Here is a 20,085-nt window from a genome sequence, read left to right as displayed (position 1 = left end):
GTTTTTGTAAATTAAGTTTTAATTTAAAATGTATGCAATTTTAATATAAGTAGCTACATGGTTCAACATTTTACCACTGCTTGAGCAACTTAATATATAATCTAGAAGTAATGTATTGAATAATACGTTGTGTTACGACCTCTCATAAAAATATCAACTCTGAGAGAAGAGATCCTAAACAAGAACAAGTAAACGCGGAATCAGTGCAATTATTTATTTACTCACTCACAACAGACGTCACAAAGACTCACAATAATAACGAACATTCCATCCAGTGAACGAAATATAACAGCACGGACAACAACTAGCCTAACAAAGAAAACAAAAATACAATTCTAAAGACAATTCTTCGATCTGTCGACGCTTCTTTCTCCTCCTCGTTGGCGTTTATATTAGTCAGCTCAAAAAGATAGAGCGACGCCAAGACAGACAAGGGAGGATGTGTACAAAGAGAATCCTAAAACTTTTTTAAATAAAAGTTGCTGATAACTTCTGGATTTGAAATAAAAATAATGAGTAGGTCTATGTGTTTGTGGCTACAGCCGCGGATCAGTTCCGCACTGCAAACGCAACATATGTGAAAGCACTATTGCGCGTGCTGTTCCTGCACCGCATACGCACTGCAACACGGACCGCACACGCACTGCACACGGAATATGTGTGAAACGGGCGTAAGATTAAGCCAGAATTTGGCAGTAGTTCAATTAGGACATTTAAGTTGCTTTTTAAAGGTGTCTTAGAAGAAGAAGAAATAACATAAGTGTTGCATCTTGAGACAAAACAATGACACTGAGATATTATGTTATCTCAGTGCAAGTTGCTTTCAGTCAAAACAGCTCAAACATGCATTTCAGCTTAAACCTTGTGTATGAAACCGAGGGGTAATGTTGTAATGTTAGTTAAGGTTGTTACTGAAAGTAGTTAGGTGTACCAGAAAATACATCTTTTCTGATTTATTTGATCATGTTACAAAATGTATCCTTCATATTTCTTATCATATTCATTTATACATCTGAAGTATCAGTTATTCATTTACTTTATAATCATTAATCTTACATTTTACAATATGTCTGAGCTGTTCTGGAGTGAAACTGTCTTATAAAGCCATGCACAGATGCTTAAGGCCTGCTTCGGTAGAGATGCGATCACTTGTTAAGAGGTGTCAAAGCCACAATAGTTCATCAGTATGTGTATCCTGCAACTTGACTTGCCACCATGACCTGCTACACACTCACACAACCTTCAAAAAGGCCTAATAATAGATTGTTCTTTTCAGGCATGTAGTTGCAAAGTTGCTTATAGTCAGCAGAATGTCTTTTGGGAGGGCTCAAAATAAAGTGTTAGCAGATATTAAGCAGACGAATCTAATAATTCTAGTTGACATGTATTTGCAAAGTTGCTTATAGTTGGTAGAATGTCTAAAGCAGACCATTAAAATAGTGTAACCACATTGTTCTTCATCGTGTTTGAAGTCTCAATGAAGTTAGTGAAAAGATCCTGCAGCATTTGAGACACTTGATCTAATGCAATGCATAACGCTCTGTATGTATTATGTGAATGTGCAAACATAAATAAATTATATTTCTATCTCATTTAAATAATATAATAAAAGTGTCTGATAAAACAAGAATGAATAATGATCATGCAATAGTATTAAATACACTAAAAGCCAGAGGAAGCTAATTGTGTATCACGTGTGTGTTGTTTTTTTGTCATGTCACAAACTGAGGAACATTAAAAAACTTCAACACGTCTCATTGGAGACAAAGGCTGCATCACAAATGGCGTTACTATACAGTAGGTGAGAAACAGTATTTGAAGAGTTCAGATGCAAAAGCCTCTAAGTGCCATCTGAAATTTTCAATGAAAATTACCTATTAATTGTCATTAAAGTGAAATTACTGAACTTAAATATATAAGCTTGATAAAAATGATCATTCTAGAAGAAAATTTCAGATGGCACTCAAGAGGCTTTTGCATCTGAACTCTTCATTTGACAAAAGAAGTGTGTCCGAAATCCGAATTCACAGTACTCATAAACGAGTGGTCAGAAAGGATGAGTGAGTTCTTCCGGCGAGATTCTGAAGTGTGCATATGATGGATACTTCACTTTCCCATGAGGCCACGGGAGAGGATTTGTGAATGGCAGTAAAGTGACGTAGGTCACATTCATACTATATCAAACATACTGCATTTTTAGCAGTCGCGATGTAATTACTTATTCAAAATAAGCACCTGCTCAAGTGAGTATATGATTTCAGAGGATGCAGCCAAAATGTCTATTCATTTTAGAAAAAAAAACAACAAAATAAGAAATTATTAATAATTTTATTGTCATGGTATTGTTTAAATAAGAGGAAAAATAAACATCTGAAATGTTGTTGGAAACGTTAATGTTTGTCTTTTAAAAAGAGAGTCTCTGGTTTTGAATGGTACAGTTGGCCTTTTGACTTATTAACAAAAGATGCGTGACATTCATTTCCCTGTGGTTGAACTTCCAACAATCGCTGGAGACTGACACACTTTGAATAAAACAAATGAAAACACCTCACATTATGAACATCCCATCCCAAGCATCTTAAAAAAAAAACTCAAACGTCCAGTTTTTAAAATCAAGTCTTGATTTTGTCAGAAGTCCACAGCCTTCAGCTTCTTCTCTTCCTGCTCCGTCAGAGGCTCCCGAGCCAGGATTTTTCCGTGCAGACGGTGATGTTTCCCGATGCCCAGCTTGGGTAAACCTCGATTCAGGCCCTCCAGCAGAACGCAGGACTTACACAAGGCCTGACTGGAGATGTAGCCACAGCGCGAACACGTTCCCTGGACCGGCATCTTCACCCCTTCCTTTACGGAGAGCGTCTCCCCGGAGTGGATGACGTCTATGATGGAGCTGGGCCTGATGGACTCCAGGTCTTTGAGGAAGGCGCGAGCGTGACCCCGGTAGGCGTTCGGCGAGTAGATGCACTCTGTGGAAAAGTAATCGAGCTTCTTAAAATAGGCGTAGAGCACGATCTCTTTCTCGTAGGCGTATTTAAGTGGCTTGCAGCGAGGGATGGCGCCGTCTCCTTCGCTGGCCGTGCTGATGGAGGTGCAGCGCCGGAGACGTGCGATATCTCCACGCAGGACGTTCATCAACACCGTCTCTGCCACGTCATCCGCATTGTGACCTGCTCATTCAACAAAACACACCTCAGTATACCTTTCAGCCTCGCAAAATGCATTTGTTTCCTTCTATTTCAAGACATCTATTTCTGAGAGACTCAAAGTGCATTTCAGAATACATTAATACGACGAGTTACACTGTATGAGACTCATAGGGTTAGGCTTCTGTAGGTGTAATCTAATGTTTCAGGATGATTCAGTCATTTAAATACGATTTTTAACTGGCTAATTTAGATGTTACCACACGAAACAAACATGAACCCCCCCCCCAAAGTATATATTAGTGCTGTCAAATCGATTAATCGCGACTAGTTGCATCTAACATAAAAGTTTGTGTTTACATCAGATGTGTGTATATAATTATATTTATATATATTATATATATTTCTTAGTGTGTGTGTGCAAGTTCTGTATACACACACATATTTATATACATATACATATACGTATACATATACATATACACACTACCGGTCAAAAGTTTTAGATCGGTAAGATACAAAAAAACAGTAATATTGTGAACTATTATGACAATTTAAAATGACTGTTTTCTATTTTAATATATTTTAAAATGTAATTTATTCCTGTGATCAAAGCTGAATTTTCAGCATCATTACTCCAGTCTTCAGTGTCACATGATCCTTCACAAATCATTCTAATATGATGATTTGATGCTCAAGAAACATTCATTATTATTATCAATGTTGAAACAGTTGTGTACAATTTCTTTTCAAAATTCTTTGATGAATAGAAAGTTCAAAAGAACAGCATTTATTTAAAATAGAATATTTTCTAACATTATAAATGTCTTTACTGTAACTTTTGATCAGTTTAACTCATCCTTGATGAAAAAAAAAAAATTATTTCCACCAAAAATAAAATTAAAATTCTTACTGACCCCACACTTTTGAAGGGTAGTGTTTAATGTTACAAAAGCTTTAGATTTCAGATAAATGCTGTTCTTTTGAACTTTCTATTCATCATAGAATCATGAAATAAAAATGTAAAAAACTGTTTTCAACATTGATAATAATCAAATGTTTCTTGAGCATCAAATCATCATATTAGAGTGATTTCTGAAGGATCATGTGACACTGAAGACTGGAGTAATGATGCTGAAAATTCAGCTTTGATCACAGGAATAAATTACACTTTACTGTATATTCACATAGAAAACAACTATTTTAAATAATAATAATATTTCACAATATGACTTTTTGTTTGTATTTTTTAATAAAATAAATGAATGAACAAAAAATGCCTCTTTTATGAACATTAATATTAGATTTGGAAAGCAATTAAACAATTGTCAGTTTTAGTTTTAATTCAAATGAGCATAAATAAAGGCAGTACGAGAAAAATGACACAATAAAAAAATTAAACAATAAAAATCATATATATGTTTTGCATTACTTGCAAATAATTGCATGCTTGACTGTGATGAAAATGGTCCTAAAATATGCCCCATTTAACACACAAAAAACACATAATATATAAAAATCAAAAGCTAGCATTCTGACTTTAATGGTTCTATATACTTTAGCTGTCTTAAGCGATGAACTATTCCATATATCAATAATGACATCAACATCCTTCCAAGAAGTGAATTTAAGGAAAAATGTGAGTCTGCTCTCTTTTATTTTAACTTTATCTTATGTTTAGTATTGTTCGTCAGTAGAGGATGGTCTTAGAATTACCCCAATGTTGAGTAGTAAACAAATAAAAATGGAAATATATAACAACAACTAAAATGTGAGAGAAGATGCATATATTTAAGTGTATTAATTAAGCCTGAGAAGGCACAATGCAATTTATTAACTCTGAAACACATCATTTGTCTCATAAACACATGCTGGAAAAGACATCACTCACCTGTGCAGATCTTGTCCACCTTCAGCATCATGGCTCCTCGGTCCAGCGCCTGCCTGCGAAACACACCACAGAAAGTGCAGTTGTTCTTCAAGCCCACTTGCTTCACGATGGCGTCCATCGTCCAGCCGTACAGCTCTTCGTAAGACACGATCTTCAGCGGCAGCTCATACTGCTGCTGGTTCCTCTTCACCGTCTCCAGGGAATCATCTCTGTAACCCGTGATGCCCTCATCCACCGACAGCAGCAGGAGGTTCAGCCCGTACTCATAGCGCTCGTTCAGGAGCTTCATCACATGGGCCAGGACGGTCGAGTCCTTCCCGCCCGAGGCACCGATGGCCACGGTCTCCCCGCGATTAAAGAGTGCAGCAGACATGATGGTTTGGTGGATCTCCTCCTCAAAAGCCCAGAAGAAGCAGTCCTTGCAGAGGGAGTGTGCAGTCTTGGGCCGCTTGAGCACGGCCCGTCTCTGAACGCAGTTACTGCACTGGACGGGCATGACGACACTGCAGAGCATTTCAGAGTCATATCAGAGCTGAACTCATCAAAGCACATGCTGAACTGATCTTTCACCCAGGGCTTTTCCAGCTTTTAGATGCCACTGACCTCAAATTACCAACAACTGCTAATTTAAAAGGTGCATACATATATATACATACAGTACCAGTCAAAAGTTTGGAAACATTACAATTTTTAATGTTTTTGAAAGAAGTCTCTTATGCTCATCAAGCCTGCAGTAAAAAAAAAACATAAAAACAAAAAAAAAAAACAGTAATATTATGAAATATTATTACAATTTAAAATAATGGTTCTCTTTTTTTATATACTTTAAAATGTAATTTATTTTTGCGATGCAAAGCTGAATTTTCATCAGCAAGTACTCCAGTCTTTGGTGTCTTATGATCCTTCAGAAATCATTCTAATATGCTGATTTATGATCAATGTTGGAAACAGTTGTGCTGCTTAATATTTTTTTATAACCTGAGATACTTTTTTCAGGATTATTTGATGAATAAAAAGTTAAAAAGAACTGTATTTATCAAAAGTTTGGGAACAATAACTATTTTTTAAAGAAATTAGTACTTTAATTCAACAAGGATGCGTTAAATTGATAAAAAGTGATGGTAACGATTTAGATTGTTAGAAATGTTTTTATTTTGAATAAATGCTGTTTTTATGAATAAATGCTGTTAACGTTTTACTCATCAATGAATCCTGAAAAAAAGTATTCCAAAAAAATATATTAAACAGCACAACTGTTTCCATCATTGATAATAACTGAGTATCAAATCATCATATTAGAATGATTTCTGAAGGATCATAAGACACCAAAGACTGGAGTATTTGCTGATGAAAATTCAGCTTTGCATCACAAACATAAATTACATTTTAAAGTATATTAAAAAAGAGAACCATTATTTTAAATTGTAATAATATTTCATAATATTACTGTTTTTTTTTTGTTTTTTTTTAACTGCAGGCTTGATGAGCATAAGAGACTTCTTTCAAAAACATTAAAAATAGTAACGTTTCCAAACTTTTGACTGGTACTATATATATATATATATATATATATATATATATATATATATATATATATATATATATATATATCATAATCTAAATGTGTGTGTACTTTATACACAAATACACATGATAGATAGATAGATGGACACATAATATATAAACACAAACCTTTATGTTTGATGCATTTAATCGATTTGACAGCGCTAGTAAAAATATAGATATATCTGCCTTTCAAATTTGAGGATGAAGATGATGATCATATTTTGGGATCAGTGGAATCTAAAAGATTAAAAACCCTGATTTAACCATTTCAGCACTTGGCATAAAAGTTTAAAGCAGAAATATTTCGATTTAATGAACATGAATGTTAAATGTTGTTTGGGGGAAAGTAGGTGATGATGGTCCTTCTGAAATATAGTTATTTTAAATATGTCTTAACACAATACAGTACGGTTGATTCGAAAGATGTTAAAGAATAAACATTTATACAAATACTTATACAACTATAAAGCATAGCTGTTCGATTGAATTATATGCACCTGATCCTAGTGATTGCAAGCAGAAACCACAATGCACAATTTGTTAAAGGGTTTGTAACTAGTTTATGGCCAATTTAAACAAACTAATAGCTCAAATAAATTCAGTGTCTGAAAGGGTTAAAGAACAGTCAGAAACTGTATGCATGAATATGACAGTTTTTAAGAAAGTCATTTTAGAGAGGAACATATTATTTCACAAGAAAAACGGAACACTAAAATAGCAGTTGAACTTTATGAAACTGATCAAGTATAAACTACAAACCTTTAAGTACTTCCTACGGGGTGCAATTCATTTAGACAAGAGTGAAGATGAAGGACGTCATGTGACGTGTTTGAATAAATAAAACGCTAAACCAGGGGTATAAAATAAATAGCTGATGAGTTTAACGACGAATTAAGAAAAAAAAATAAAAAATCTCATGATTGCTTTTAACCCAGAACATCTCGGCTGCTGTGATACAACCATAGGAATAAAACACGTTTCAAGCACGTCACTTCCTGTTTGGCTGAATGAGTTTGGCGCCCTCTTTTGTCCTGGCATAAGAGTTTAAATTTGAACTTTTATGTCAAAAACGTACAAATGTTATGATTATGAGGTAGTAGCAGTTATAAAAAATTGTATTCAATATTAAATGTACAATACGTTTGCCAGTGTACATGAATTTTTAGACCATGTGTAAATAGTAAATAAATATTTTAAGCAGTGCAAAATAGTCGATGCAAGAAGGTTGGAAATTTCAAAGACTGTATATATAGCCTACTGTATTCCTTGACACTGCGTAATTATAATAATAGTAAATATACTATAATATAGGTTATATAATAAAAACATTTTGATTTAAATAGATGCTAACAAGTTGCTACTGCAGGGAACTCAAGGATGAGTCAATATTAGTCTGTTTGTGTCTTTATTTGTTAACATTTGTATTACAGAAACAACCAGGCAACAATAAAAGACATGAAAAATATAAACTCAAGAAATGTCCTCTCACTTTCAACTGCTTTATTTCCAGCAAATTTTCTTTAACATGTTTAAATATTTGTGATTTAACAACTGAGACATAAACCGAACAAGTTTCACAGTCAAACATTGAATAATGAGTCTCTGAGCAGAGCGGGGATCAATATCAGGTCAATAGGCAGGGACACATGATCACACATGGTTTGTCCCAGATCTGTAGCTCTGTCTTAGTCGTCTTGCATTACACACATTGGCGTGCATTGCTCTGTTCACATTTGCTATCCTCATGCCTCCTCCCGCAGGACTATAACATGTTCATGCAGGAGATCAGGGACCCTGGGCATCTTTCCCCTGGTGTATTTCAGAGACAGTAGAAACGTCTCCTTGGTTTCCTAAGCTATTGTATCAGTGACCTTAATTGTCTTCCGCCTGTAAACCAAAAGTGTAAACCTTCCACACATGTGTGTGCAATAATTGTTTGTTTAATAAATTTATTCATTGAACAAGCATGTAAAACACTATACAATAAAGATCTGTAAAGCTGATCTGGGTTACAAAATGATCTTTAAAATACAGTATCCTAAAAAAGGGACATTACTTTTTTCGTTTTTACATCATTACACAAGTGATCAGTCATAAAACTAATTAGAAAATATAGCTGCAAGCAGCGATACGGGGCCAAGCCCCTGAAGCAGCTGCAACAGCAGTGCAGATTGAACATGAATAAACAGCTGGTTCAGAAGTGCAGGTGAAAATGAACTCAAAATGAACAGAAGTTCAGATGAGAATGAACAAAAACATGTGTATTTCTAATCCAAGAGAAAGAAAGATTAGTACAACGATTGAATAATAAAGGAATCCAAATCACACAATATTCCACACAATTTTTCTGAAGTCATCCCACGCGGGACTTGAACCCACTATCTCTGGATCAGATGCCTGTCACGCCACTGGGAAGACATGCATTCATTAAGATTCCGATGTTCCATAATTCAAGTGAGAATCAACTCATAAAAATTATAAATTTTATGTATTTATATTTTATATGTCTGGAACTAATGCATCTTTGCACCACTTCTGGCCACTGTACCTGGTCTGGGCATGTGCCACACAGGATTCAAACCCACGATCTGAATGGTTCGGGGCTCATGGCACATGGTTTAGCAGCTTGCGCCACTCAGTTGATGCTGATAGCTGAAGAGCCACAATGCATTCGTAAAGTGTAGCATTTAATATCATGATATTATATTGTAATTAATGGCAATGTCCTTGTTTTGTTCTATTATAGCGCCACCAAGTGGTGCAGTTCCATCACTTTTTTTAATGTGTTCTCAGAGTGAGCCCATACATGTGTGTCAAATTTGGTGAAAATATCTCATTTTGTTTTAGAGTTATAGACATTTATATGTATGAGTGCAGAAAAAAATGACCAATGGGTGACTTTGATTGAATTTTTTTGCCAATTGCTATGAAAATTTGGACATTTGGGCAGTTTCCAAACTTCTAAGATAGTTTCGATGGTCTAACGGTTTCGAAGATATCGGCAAATGTTTTTTTAAGCGCTAAATCACAATGCTACACAAACAGTAAGGCAAAACCTAATATGTTTGGTATCGTTGGACTCGGGACCTAAGGAGATGACTCGCGTGAAAATTAGTCAACCACACCTAGAGTTAAAAGCATTTGAAAAATAAATTTACCACTAGGTGGCGCTGATTCAAAACTTCTCAGGCTCCTTCAGGGCATCGTATTGATGCCCCATAACGAGTTCCGTAATGATATGTTCATGCGTTCATAAAATACAGCATTTTAGTACAAAATTCAAAATAGCCGAGGTCCAAAATGGCCGATGTGGGAAAATTAGATATTTGTCGACTCGGCATGACTCTTTTTGGACAAATCGTTCAGAAGTTATAAGCAAAAATAGCCATTTTTCGTATCTCCGGACCAGTAGGTGGCGCTGCGTCGAAAAGTAGCATGTCTCCTCAGGTCATGCTTGTGATGACATGTACCAAGTTTTGTCTGAATACGAATCAACTTGATTTCCATAATTTTTTGTCAGCATGGTCTGAAGATGATCTGGTTAAATTTTCGTGAAAATCGGAGCAACCATCTAGGAGGAGTTCAAAAAGGAATTCAAAATGGTGGAAAGATTTCCATGACAGAAAATTACTTCTTCATAGGGTGCAATCGAGACAGAGGACACAAGATTTTTGTTTCTAGCCTTTACGGTTCAAAAGTTATTAGCATAAACATAAGTGAAACTTTGCTTTGAACAGTTGGTGGCGCTAGAGCAAATTTGCTATGGTGACTGATCAGACTGTCCTCTATCAGTGTGCCAAATTTCATAACTTTCCCGCAAGCGGTTCTATGGGCTGCCATAGACTTCCATATGGAAGAATAATAATAATAATAGGAACGCTAACGATTTCAAGAGGTGCCTACGCACTTTCAGAGCTTGGCCCCCTAATGATTATCAAAAAAATACATGTAGAAAAATGAATCACTATTTTTTAACAAACTCCAAAATCTGAGGTGATTTTAACTGAAATACCACTTATAAATATCATGAGCTTCTTTATATTCCCTGTGTTGTGCTATATGGTCACAGGCGGTGCAAATAGACAGAATAAACTCTTGGGTTTGTCGTATTAAATGAGGAGTTGGAGAGAGATATTTCCTCCAGTTAAAGAACCTGTGATATGCTTCATCGTCCTTGTCCAGCTGATGCAGATATTCTGCTAGTGACTTTGCATCTGGGAAGTCATTCACATGAATGAAGGCATCGCCGGGTACAAAGTTTTCATAGTTTCTTCTGGGAGGACCCAGAACCACAGGGACGGTTCCTGCAGCAAGCGGCCCATTTATCTTCTCAGTGATGTAGTCCTTGTGGATGGAGTTCTCAAAGGAAAGGTAAAACTTGCAGCTAGCTAGGGTAGGGTAGTATTCGTCATAACCAAGAAATTTTGCATAAGCCTTTCCGAACAGATGCACTTTGATGTATTTGCTGAATTCTTGGTAAAACTGGTTCCTTGAGCCGACACCTGTAAAGGCAGCATTGTTACTCACAATCCAACACACAAGTTTGTCCTTTTTGGGAATTACAAACTCCTCATCTGGTTTCTTCCTGGTGTTTAATTTCAACCGTACAGGAATATCAGCATCCTGTCTGTAGCTGAGAGTGAGATTGAACAGGTTTTCCAGACCTGGTATTTTCTTAGTGTTGGTCGGTGATTCCAAATGTAACCAAATCCACCTCTGGAACGGAGGACGAGGAGATGGAGGAAGGTTGGTCAGGTCCCAACTGATGCCCCTGTGATAAACCATGACAGCGTCTGCATTGGCGTAGAGAGATCTATCATCCGTCAACTGACAATTATCAATATTGTAAAACTTTTTGCAGTCACTGAAGTCAAACCTGTAATTTTCAGGCCAGACCCATAGTAGAAGAAGAGGTCTGTCTTCTACTGCTTCAGTAACAGGGCTCTTGCCCTCGGGAGACTTCTTTTGTTCAGGTCTAGGAAGTGGAAGAGGACAGATTTTTGGAGGTGTAAACCAGAAAAACAAGATGCTCAGAGAGATGATACCAGCCAGCGTCAGACGACCCAGCAATGAACCATTTGTTTTTGACATTTTCTGATCTAAAAATATTAATGAAAAGGAAGTGATCAGCCTTGAACATAAACAAGAATAAAACAAATGCCTCCATAATAAAAGTTAGCCTCCATCAGGCAGTTAAAAAACTAAACTGGCTAAAACATTTTACTCACACACAATTAGATAAGACTCAAATTGTACAGAACGTTTGGAATGAATAGTGAACTCAACTCCTTACCGCTTTAAGAGTGAATACGATTCCGGATTTTACGGGATGGCTGGCAACCCTAGGCTCTCCAAACCTCAGTCTACACCGTCCTTTCTGTGTGGAAACAAAAACTCGGAAATTGGAGCTCATATAGAGTTTAATTCCTTGCAAACAAACTTGAACCAGCTAATCTAGATCAACAACTTAAATGGAAATTTTTATTATTTTTTTTAAAGTATGTAAATAAAGTGTGTGACATTTCATGTAAATAGTTGCAGACAAAGGAATGAACAAGTAATTTCAAGACACTTTTTAGACACAATATTGACTGTTTTTATTCTATTTGTGCAGCGAAAATAGTTCCAAAAAAAGATCATAGCAGAACCACAGCGCATCTCACCGGAACACATAACCGCATTACTGGATGATTCAGCGCTTTGAACGAATCGGTTGAGTCAAAGATTCAATGACTCATTAAACAACTGCCTCGATTCCTGAACAATTCAGCCGTTTGAACGAATCATCTATCTATAAATTACAGGAACATCTGTCTGTCTACTGTGTCTATCTGTGTGTATGTGTGTCTGTTATTCGCATATCTCTCGAACAGTTAGTCCGATGGATTTCAAACTTGACAGGTGTCTTGCTACGGGCACGAGTAAGTGCAGTGCCAAGTTTGATGTTGTTTGGATGAGAAATGCAAAATATATCATTAAAAATACCAGTAAAAGAAGCACTTAGAAGGTTGTGGTTTAAAAATAAACATTCTGATATAAACACTCAATCAGCTACACCGTTTACTTCTGAATATTATATTTTATTCATGGCCATCATTTGTAGTAACCCATTCACAAACTGCTCAAGCGTACAGGAACGTCTTTCTGTCTGTGTCAGTGCCAAGTTTGACATTGTTTGGATTAGAAATGCAAAAAATAAGGCCCCTCACAGAGAGGGTTGAAGAAAGAAAGCAGTGGAGCTTAAGTAGCTTGGAGTTCCCTGTGTATCCTGCTCCCTGAATCGGGTAGTTCAGTGTTCCACATTTATTGTATGCCATTGTCATCAGTATTTGCTTTCTACCATGCACAAATAAAAATGTCACTGAACTTTTGCTGTGTAATTGTAACAATGAGCACTCAAAGACACCAAACCAACAATTACTAAAAACACACAAAAACTTTGCACTGCTCCCTGAATCGACGCGCTTATTCATTTGTGGATGTTAACTGAATCTGTAAGTCAGCTATGCTGTTTACTTATGAATATTATATTTCATTCTGGTGCGCTTAACGTTATCGCTACTGTGTAATAGTAGCCTATGCTATTCACCAACTAAACATTTCCTATTCAATGCGTTCACAGTCTCTTTCACGGGCATCATTTGTAGTTGCCTATTCACAAACTGTTTGCTCAAGCATAGCGTTTTCTCAGAGTTCACTGTGTACTTTCTACCATGCACAAATAAAAATGTCACTGAACTTTTGCTGTGTAATTGCAACAATGAGCACTCAAACACACCAAATCAACAATTACTAATAACACACTCAAAAACTGATTTTGCACAGGCATTTTGCACTAGTTTGAATAAATGACTCACTCATTAAGACGGTCACCTGCCAACCCCTACTGGTGGTTAAGTTTCGTTCTGTCAGGATTCAGGCATGGAGACTGAGGGTAGTGAATCCAAATTTATCCAGTTTTATTCAAATAGACAAGAGTGCAAGGTGAGTATTCAGAGTTCAGGTGCAGATTCGGTGAAGATCACTCACAACAGGTGAGCATGTTATCTTCAGGTTAGTTGATGTCAAGCAGTCACAGTTCATTAGTACTTGTCTTTTCTCTTTCAGATGCAGTCGCTAGCAAGCAAGCTCAGAGTGAACACAGGAAGCTCAGGTTACAGGATCACTGGTAACATGGAGTCAAACAGGATTTCTGGAGACAGCAGAACAATGATACAGAGGTTAGTGTTTCACAGGTGAGTATACGTTACTTTGCGGAATCGTGATGCATCAGAGACTTCAGGAGACAATGGATAATGGTCTATTCCTGTTGGAGGCTTGACAAAGAACTGGGGCTATGGTGAGTGTCTTATAGTGCTTGATGACGAGGTTGCTGATGGTGAACATGTGCACGTGATTAGTAATCTGGAGAGTGAATGCAGGTGTGCCAAAGAGGATCCTGGGTATTGTAGTTTATGACAGAGCCAGGGAGAACCAGGGAAACCGTGACGTGTTTAAAAGTAGGCTATCATTCTTTCCAATATTTAATTAAAAAAAATATTTAAAATCTCATAACATTATTTAATGCAGTTGTAATTTTGCAGTGTAAATTAATTAATTTGATTGGTAACAGCCATATAGAGTCTTATTATTCCAATTGAATTTATTAATCAAATTTAAGAATTTAAAATGAAAGGTGAAGCATATACACGATTAGGGAAAAATGCTCTTTAAAAAAGTTGAATCATTCGTTAATGAAACACGATTGAGTTTTCCTTTGAGATGCGCTGTGGTTCTTCTGTGATCTTTTTTTGGAACTATTTTCGCTGCTAAAAAAAAGAACAAAAAATGGCATCTAAAATGCAAGTGACTTAATATGAATTTTTTTATTGAACTGTAATGTGAAATCAGCGTCACATTTTCAATCGTGATGGTATTCAGCACTCTTGGTCGTGTGATGTCGCTTTATATTAGGCTATTATATTCACTAACAGTCGGCACTTACACTAAATTAATGCAGAATAGTTATTTTTGGTTATTGATGTTTTAATCAGGCTTTTTGTCCCTGTCGGGCATATACATACATATCAAAACATAGATTAAATATAATGTACCAATTTCATTATAGCACTCATCAGCCTGCAGCATCCAAGACGATGTTTACTGTAAACAACACAGAGACAGAACAGACAAACAAACTATAGGGTCAAAGCAGAACTCATGTCTCCATATGTGTTTAAAATAGTTACAGTTTTTAGACTTTAAAAACATTTATAACCACTTGTGATTCACAAAGTGAAAATTAATTTTAATAAGTCTGTTTCTATCCAGTTGGCTATTGGCTTTTACCGATAAAACAGACACTCTTGTTCTGAGGACATAGTTTAACCTTATTTGACTTTACACAACAGCTCTAACAAAAAATATGATAATAAAAGGTTTTGGGTTGAACAACAAATTACAAAAACATTATTAAGTGAAAATGAATAAATACTTTTGAAAATGACAGGCAAATAACCTAAAACAAACATTTAATAACCCATACAGATAAATTATAATTTATAATATGGATCATATCATTTACTTAATTTAAACAATGTAACATTTATTAATTTACTCTAGCACAGAAGATATCAGTAAAACAAGGCCACAATAAACAAAAATATTACAAGTTCGAACATGGCCAGAATGTGCGTATTGAGAAACACGTTCAAATTGGTCGTCTTAACATGGTAAAACTGGCACAATTATTGTACAAAAAACTGTGTACAAAAATAGTTATTGAACAAACATGAAAAACCCTTTACAATAAAGATCTGTAATGGTTATCTGGGTATTACAAAATTATCTTTTAACATCATTAAACAAGTGATCAGTCATAAAACCAATTAGAAATGATTATCTAAAAATATATATGTAGAAAATTCATCACTATTTTTTAACAAACTCCAAAACTTTGACTTTAATTTAATTAGACTTTAACTGAAATACCACTCATAAATATCATGAGCTTCTTTATATTCCCTGTGTCGTGCTATATGGTCACAGGCGGTGCAAATAGGCAGAATAAACTCTTGGGTTTGTTGTATTAAATGAGGAGTTGGAGAGAGATATTTCCTCCAGTTAAAGAACCTGCGATATGCTTCATCGTCCTTGTCCAGCTGATGCAGATATTCTGCTAGTGACTTTGCATCTGGGAAGTCATTCACATGAATGAAGGCATCGCCGGGTACAAAGTTTTCATAGTTTCTTCTGGGAGGACCCAGAACCACAGGGACGGTTCCTGCAGCAAGCGGCCCATTTATCTTCTCAGTGATGTAGTCCTTGTGGATGGAGTTCTCAAAGGAAAGGTAAAACTTGCAGCTAGCTAGGGTAGGATAGTATTCGTCATAACCAAGAAATTTTGCATAAGCCTTTCCGAACAGATGCACTTTGATGTATTTGCTGAATTCTTGGTAAAACTGGTTCCTTGAGCCGACACCTGTAAAGGCAGCATTGTTACTCACAATCCAACACACAAGTTTGTCCTTTTTGGGAATTACAAACTCCTCATCTGGTTTCTTCCTGGTGTTTAATTTCAACCGTACAGGAATATCCGCATCCTGTCTGTAGCTGAGAGTGAGATTGAACAGGTTTTCCAGACCTGGTATTTTCTTAGTGTTGGTCGGTGATTCCAAATGTAACCAAATCCACCTCTGGAACGGAGGACGAGGAGATGGAGGAAGGTTGGTCAGGTCCCAACTGATGCCCCTGTGATAAACCATGACAGCGTCTGCATTGGTGTAGAGAGATCTATCATCCGTCAACTGACAATTATCAATATTGTAAAACTTTTTGCAGTCACTGAAGTCAAACCTGTAATTTTCAGGCCAGACCCATAGTAGAAGAAGAGGTCTGTCTTCTACTGCTTCAGTAACAGGGCTCTTGCCCTCGGGAGACTTCTTTTGTTCAGGTCTAGGAAGTGGAAGAGGACAGATTTTTGGAGGTGTAAACCAGAAAAACAAGATGCTCAGAAAGATGATACCAGCCAGCGTCACTAATAAAGCCAGACGATTTGACATTGTCTGATCTAAAAACAAAAATGAAAAGGAAATGATCAGCCTCGAACATAAACAAGAATAAAAACAAATGCCTAATAGTGCCTAATTAATGCCAAATAAACGTTAAAACATTTGATTAATACAATTAGATAAGACTCAAATTGTACAGAATATTTGGAATGAATAGTGAACTCAACTTCGTACCTCTTTAAGAGCCCTTCGTTAACAGAAATTTGTAGTTGTGTTCCGCGCAAGAGCACTATGTAAAGACGGAAGACTAAAAACATAGGAAACACAACGCCGATAACCTCGTGTGTAACAGCTAAACTAGATCAACAACATCAATGAAAATAAAAAATACAGTCAGGTTGTAGCCTAAATAACAGGTGTGACATTTCATACATATAGATGCAGACACAATAATGTAAATTCTTAACTGGAAATGATGTTATAGCCTGAAGGTATTCGGTCCAAACAATCGTCATTACGAGCGTACAATCAGCTCCCGTTCTTCCGGCTTTCTCCTTCTCATCTTCTTCTCCGTTTCTCTAACCTACCGTCAGTCAGGGGACCGGGGACGGGAGTTTCCTTCTCGGTTCGAATTACCTATCATTCGTTTCTTCAAAACTTCAGTTTCGTCCAACAATTATTTGGGATGTCAAAACTTCTAATTTGCCAAAATAACACTTTCCTACAAATAGGGTTGTCAGAGTCCATGTACAGATCGTTATAATTATCTAAGTTCAACAAGTAGTTCGTCCAAAAATGAAAACTCTATCATCATTTACTCACCCTCAAGTTGTGATTGCAAACATTCTTCAAAATATATTCCTTTGCGTTCAGCAGAACAAAGACATTTATATATTGAGGGTTAAAAGATGACAGAATTTTTGTTTTTGGGTGAACTATCCAGGGCAGAGCTGCAGACTGGAAGAGAGAGCTACTCTCTGAGAGAACAAAGGAAATTAACATTTGAACTCATCCTTGTGCAATATCGAGACGAAAGTCTCACCTCCAAATCACAGTACTATATACACATTGAGTAATACAAAAGAAGGAGATATACATGAGAATTAGGTGAGAACATTGGCAATTGAAAGTCAAAACTCAATGCGATAGTGACCTCTGTTGGAGATATGGTGATTGTAGCCTACTAAAAATATCAACTTTCTATGTTTGAAATTAGCCTTCTCATAGGATGAATTTAAACTTAAAATCTACTGATATTTCTAGACAGACTCATCTTTCTCTGTTCACTTGCATGAACCAGTGAATGTAAATCTTCCTTGCAGATATATGCTTTGCATTCATGGCAAGTGGTGCTCATTTTCTAACCTTGAAGACTTTATAAGACGCCACTTTGTTCTTGTTGTACAGAATAATTGTACCTTTTTGCACTATGAATTTGTTGTTGTGACAAATGACTTATGTTTCTCTGTTGTAAGTCGCTTCAGATAAAAGTGTTTGCTAAATGCAGAATTTAAATGTTTTTCTTCCTTGCTGCCACAGGAGCATTGGAGAGGAGTGAAGACATCAGCAGTTTTGGACAAGGGGGGCATCATATGTGAAAAATAACCGTGTTACCGTTTTTTGACAAGAAGGTTTTACTGTGAATTTCTGTTCTTATTTTCAGAGCTCAGTGCCAAGATCAACAGTATATCTTCAGTCTTATCCTCATTTCCACCCTTTCACTGTGATAATTAATAAATGGCCTCAGAATTAAATGTGCACTAGCCTATGTATGATTTAGTATGATGAACTTTTGTTGATCAAGCCGGTCAAATTTGACCTCTTATGGTCATGTCATTTTTAAAGTCAATTCTTTAAAATCAAAATATGCTTTTAATTTGTTTATTTGGCAATGCCATAGAGTTTGATTCCAATACTGCTGATGTCTTCACTCCTCTTCAATGCTGCTGTGGGCAGTATAAGGAAGACAAATCATTTAAATTCTGCATTTAGCATTTGCTTTTATCCAAAACGACTTACAATGTTCTCACCTAATTCTCATTTGATCATGTATTGTTTGTGTGTGTGTGTGTGTGTGTGTGTGTGTGTGTGTGTGTGTGTGTGTGTGTGTGTGTATCTATCTATCTATCTATCTATCTATCTATCTATCTATCTATCTATCTATCTATCTATCTATCTATCTATCTATCTATCTATCTATCTATCTATCTATCTATCTATCTATCTATCTATCTATCTATCTATCTATCTATCTATCTATCTATCTATCTATCTCAGTCGCTTTGTGTAAGTTCCAGTACGAAACAGCGCGTGGCGCACTTGTCTTGTGCTTATGATTTTCCGGTGGTAAAAACAAATTATAGGCTATATGTTGTTGTATTACTTATCAATATATTGTTAACATTTTACAAAAGTCTAACTCAGATGCAGTTACGGGGTTTTTGACCAGCGAATGAGTGCAAATGTGCAAACTAGTTTGAGCGCTCAGTTTTTCCTGTTGTAAAATACATTTGGCCAAAATCTAATTTTATAAAAGATGAAATGCTACTCTATGCACAGGCTACATAGGCTATGTATTGGCTATGACTAGTAGAAGGCAAATGATAGACCTCTCTCTCAGGTGCATGTGTCTCAGTCAGACATCAAATAAATAAAATATGAGCCTTTATAGACGTAGTGTTTAGTACTTATTCAAACAACAAGATTTGTGTTACCCTTGCAGTTGCTGTCTGCTGTGGAACTTCACTTCATTCAGTCAAGATAGAGGGGGCTGACAGTTTGAGGATCGAACAAGATTCACACAAGCTCTTTTAGTCTTTTTAAGAACTTTTCATTGTCTAAATATTTGTAAAACACAGAGCCTTTAAATACACATTCCTCAGTTCCTATGGAAGTCTATGGGAGTGTCGTAACTGTTTTTCAACGGCTCCTCTGGTAAAACAAACAGACATACTTAAAGGGTGACCAATAGCATTGATTTATTAAAAAAAAGAAAAAAAGAAAGAAAGAAAAAACCACCAAAAAAAGGCGTGCCTTAAAGTCAGTGTGTCTAACAAAAGAGGTTTACACTAGGATTAGCCTACACTAGTATCGATGGATGTGAGTTTCTGCTAGAAAAAGGTACAAACTGAACTGTGTTTTTAAACCAGTTTGCACTATTCGAAGGACCAGTGCTTGCAGGGCCAATCATAAATCAGTACGCAAATATTAATATTTGTCACATTTTCTGTGGGTGTAGCTGTATTTAAAATAAACTAGGTAATCAAGTTTAGAGTACATTAGTTAGGGATTAGAGTAGGCTATTAAACATCTAGGTTGTTTTGAAACAAGGACAAAAGGTTTTCACACACATCCGAAGCACACGACCAGAAAACACACTGAATTGAGTTCACTTTCACGTCTTTCAGTCGAATGGACAAATGGTATCCTAGTAAATAGGGTTACAAGATTAATTAAAAACGAACCGAAATTGTAATTTTACTTTAAAATAAATAAATAA

General features: G+C 36.1%; 3 protein-coding genes across 6 annotated transcripts; all 3 read right to left on the bottom strand.

Moving 5' to 3' along the window:
- Window positions 1–2,290: 2,290 nt before the first annotated feature.
- Window positions 2,291–7,630, bottom strand: ctu1 (cytosolic thiouridylase subunit 1 homolog (S. pombe)). The gene is made up of 3 exons (XM_081348290.1): window positions 7,357–7,630; window positions 5,032–5,534; window positions 2,291–3,164 (listed from the first exon to the last, which is right to left on the bottom strand). The coding sequence occupies exons 2-3, from the start codon at window positions 5,525–5,527 to the stop codon at window positions 2,629–2,631; spliced, it is 1,032 nt and encodes a 343-aa protein (XP_081204416.1). The 5' UTR covers window positions 5,528–5,534; window positions 7,357–7,630; the 3' UTR covers window positions 2,291–2,628.
- Window positions 7,631–10,596: 2,966 nt separating this feature from the next.
- Window positions 10,597–11,688, bottom strand: LOC308680432 (4-galactosyl-N-acetylglucosaminide 3-alpha-L-fucosyltransferase 9-like; the record flags this gene model as incomplete). The annotated part of the gene is made up of 1 exon (XM_081348560.1): window positions 10,597–11,688. The coding sequence occupies one exon, from the start codon at window positions 11,686–11,688 to the stop codon at window positions 10,597–10,599; it is 1,092 nt and encodes a 363-aa protein (XP_081204686.1).
- Window positions 11,689–14,449: 2,761 nt separating this feature from the next.
- Window positions 14,450–17,163, bottom strand: LOC308680487 (4-galactosyl-N-acetylglucosaminide 3-alpha-L-fucosyltransferase 9-like). Of its 4 annotated transcripts, none has more exons than XR_014028918.1 (3): window positions 17,054–17,155; window positions 16,432–16,530; window positions 14,450–16,348 (listed from the first exon to the last, which is right to left on the bottom strand). XR_014028918.1 is itself a non-coding variant. In XM_081348617.1 (2 exons), exon 2 carries the CDS (start codon window positions 16,338–16,340, stop codon window positions 15,555–15,557), a length of 786 nt encoding a protein of 261 aa, XP_081204743.1. In that variant the 5' UTR covers window positions 16,341–16,348; window positions 16,432–16,498; the 3' UTR covers window positions 14,616–15,554. The 4 variants fall into 4 exon arrangements, 1 of the variants encoding a protein (XP_081204743.1); XR_014028917.1 differs by having other exon boundaries at window positions 14,610–16,348; window positions 16,432–16,645; window positions 17,054–17,163; XR_014028919.1 differs by having other exon boundaries at window positions 14,610–16,348; window positions 16,432–16,645; window positions 16,821–17,138.
- Window positions 17,164–20,085: the final 2,922 nt, after the last annotated feature.

The sequence above is a fragment of the Scardinius erythrophthalmus genome, assembly GCF_964197995.2.
Source record: "Scardinius erythrophthalmus genome assembly, chromosome: 20".
NCBI lineage: Eukaryota > Metazoa > Chordata > Actinopteri > Cypriniformes > Leuciscidae > Scardinius > Scardinius erythrophthalmus.
This window is presented reverse-complemented; position numbering and strand designations above follow the sequence as displayed.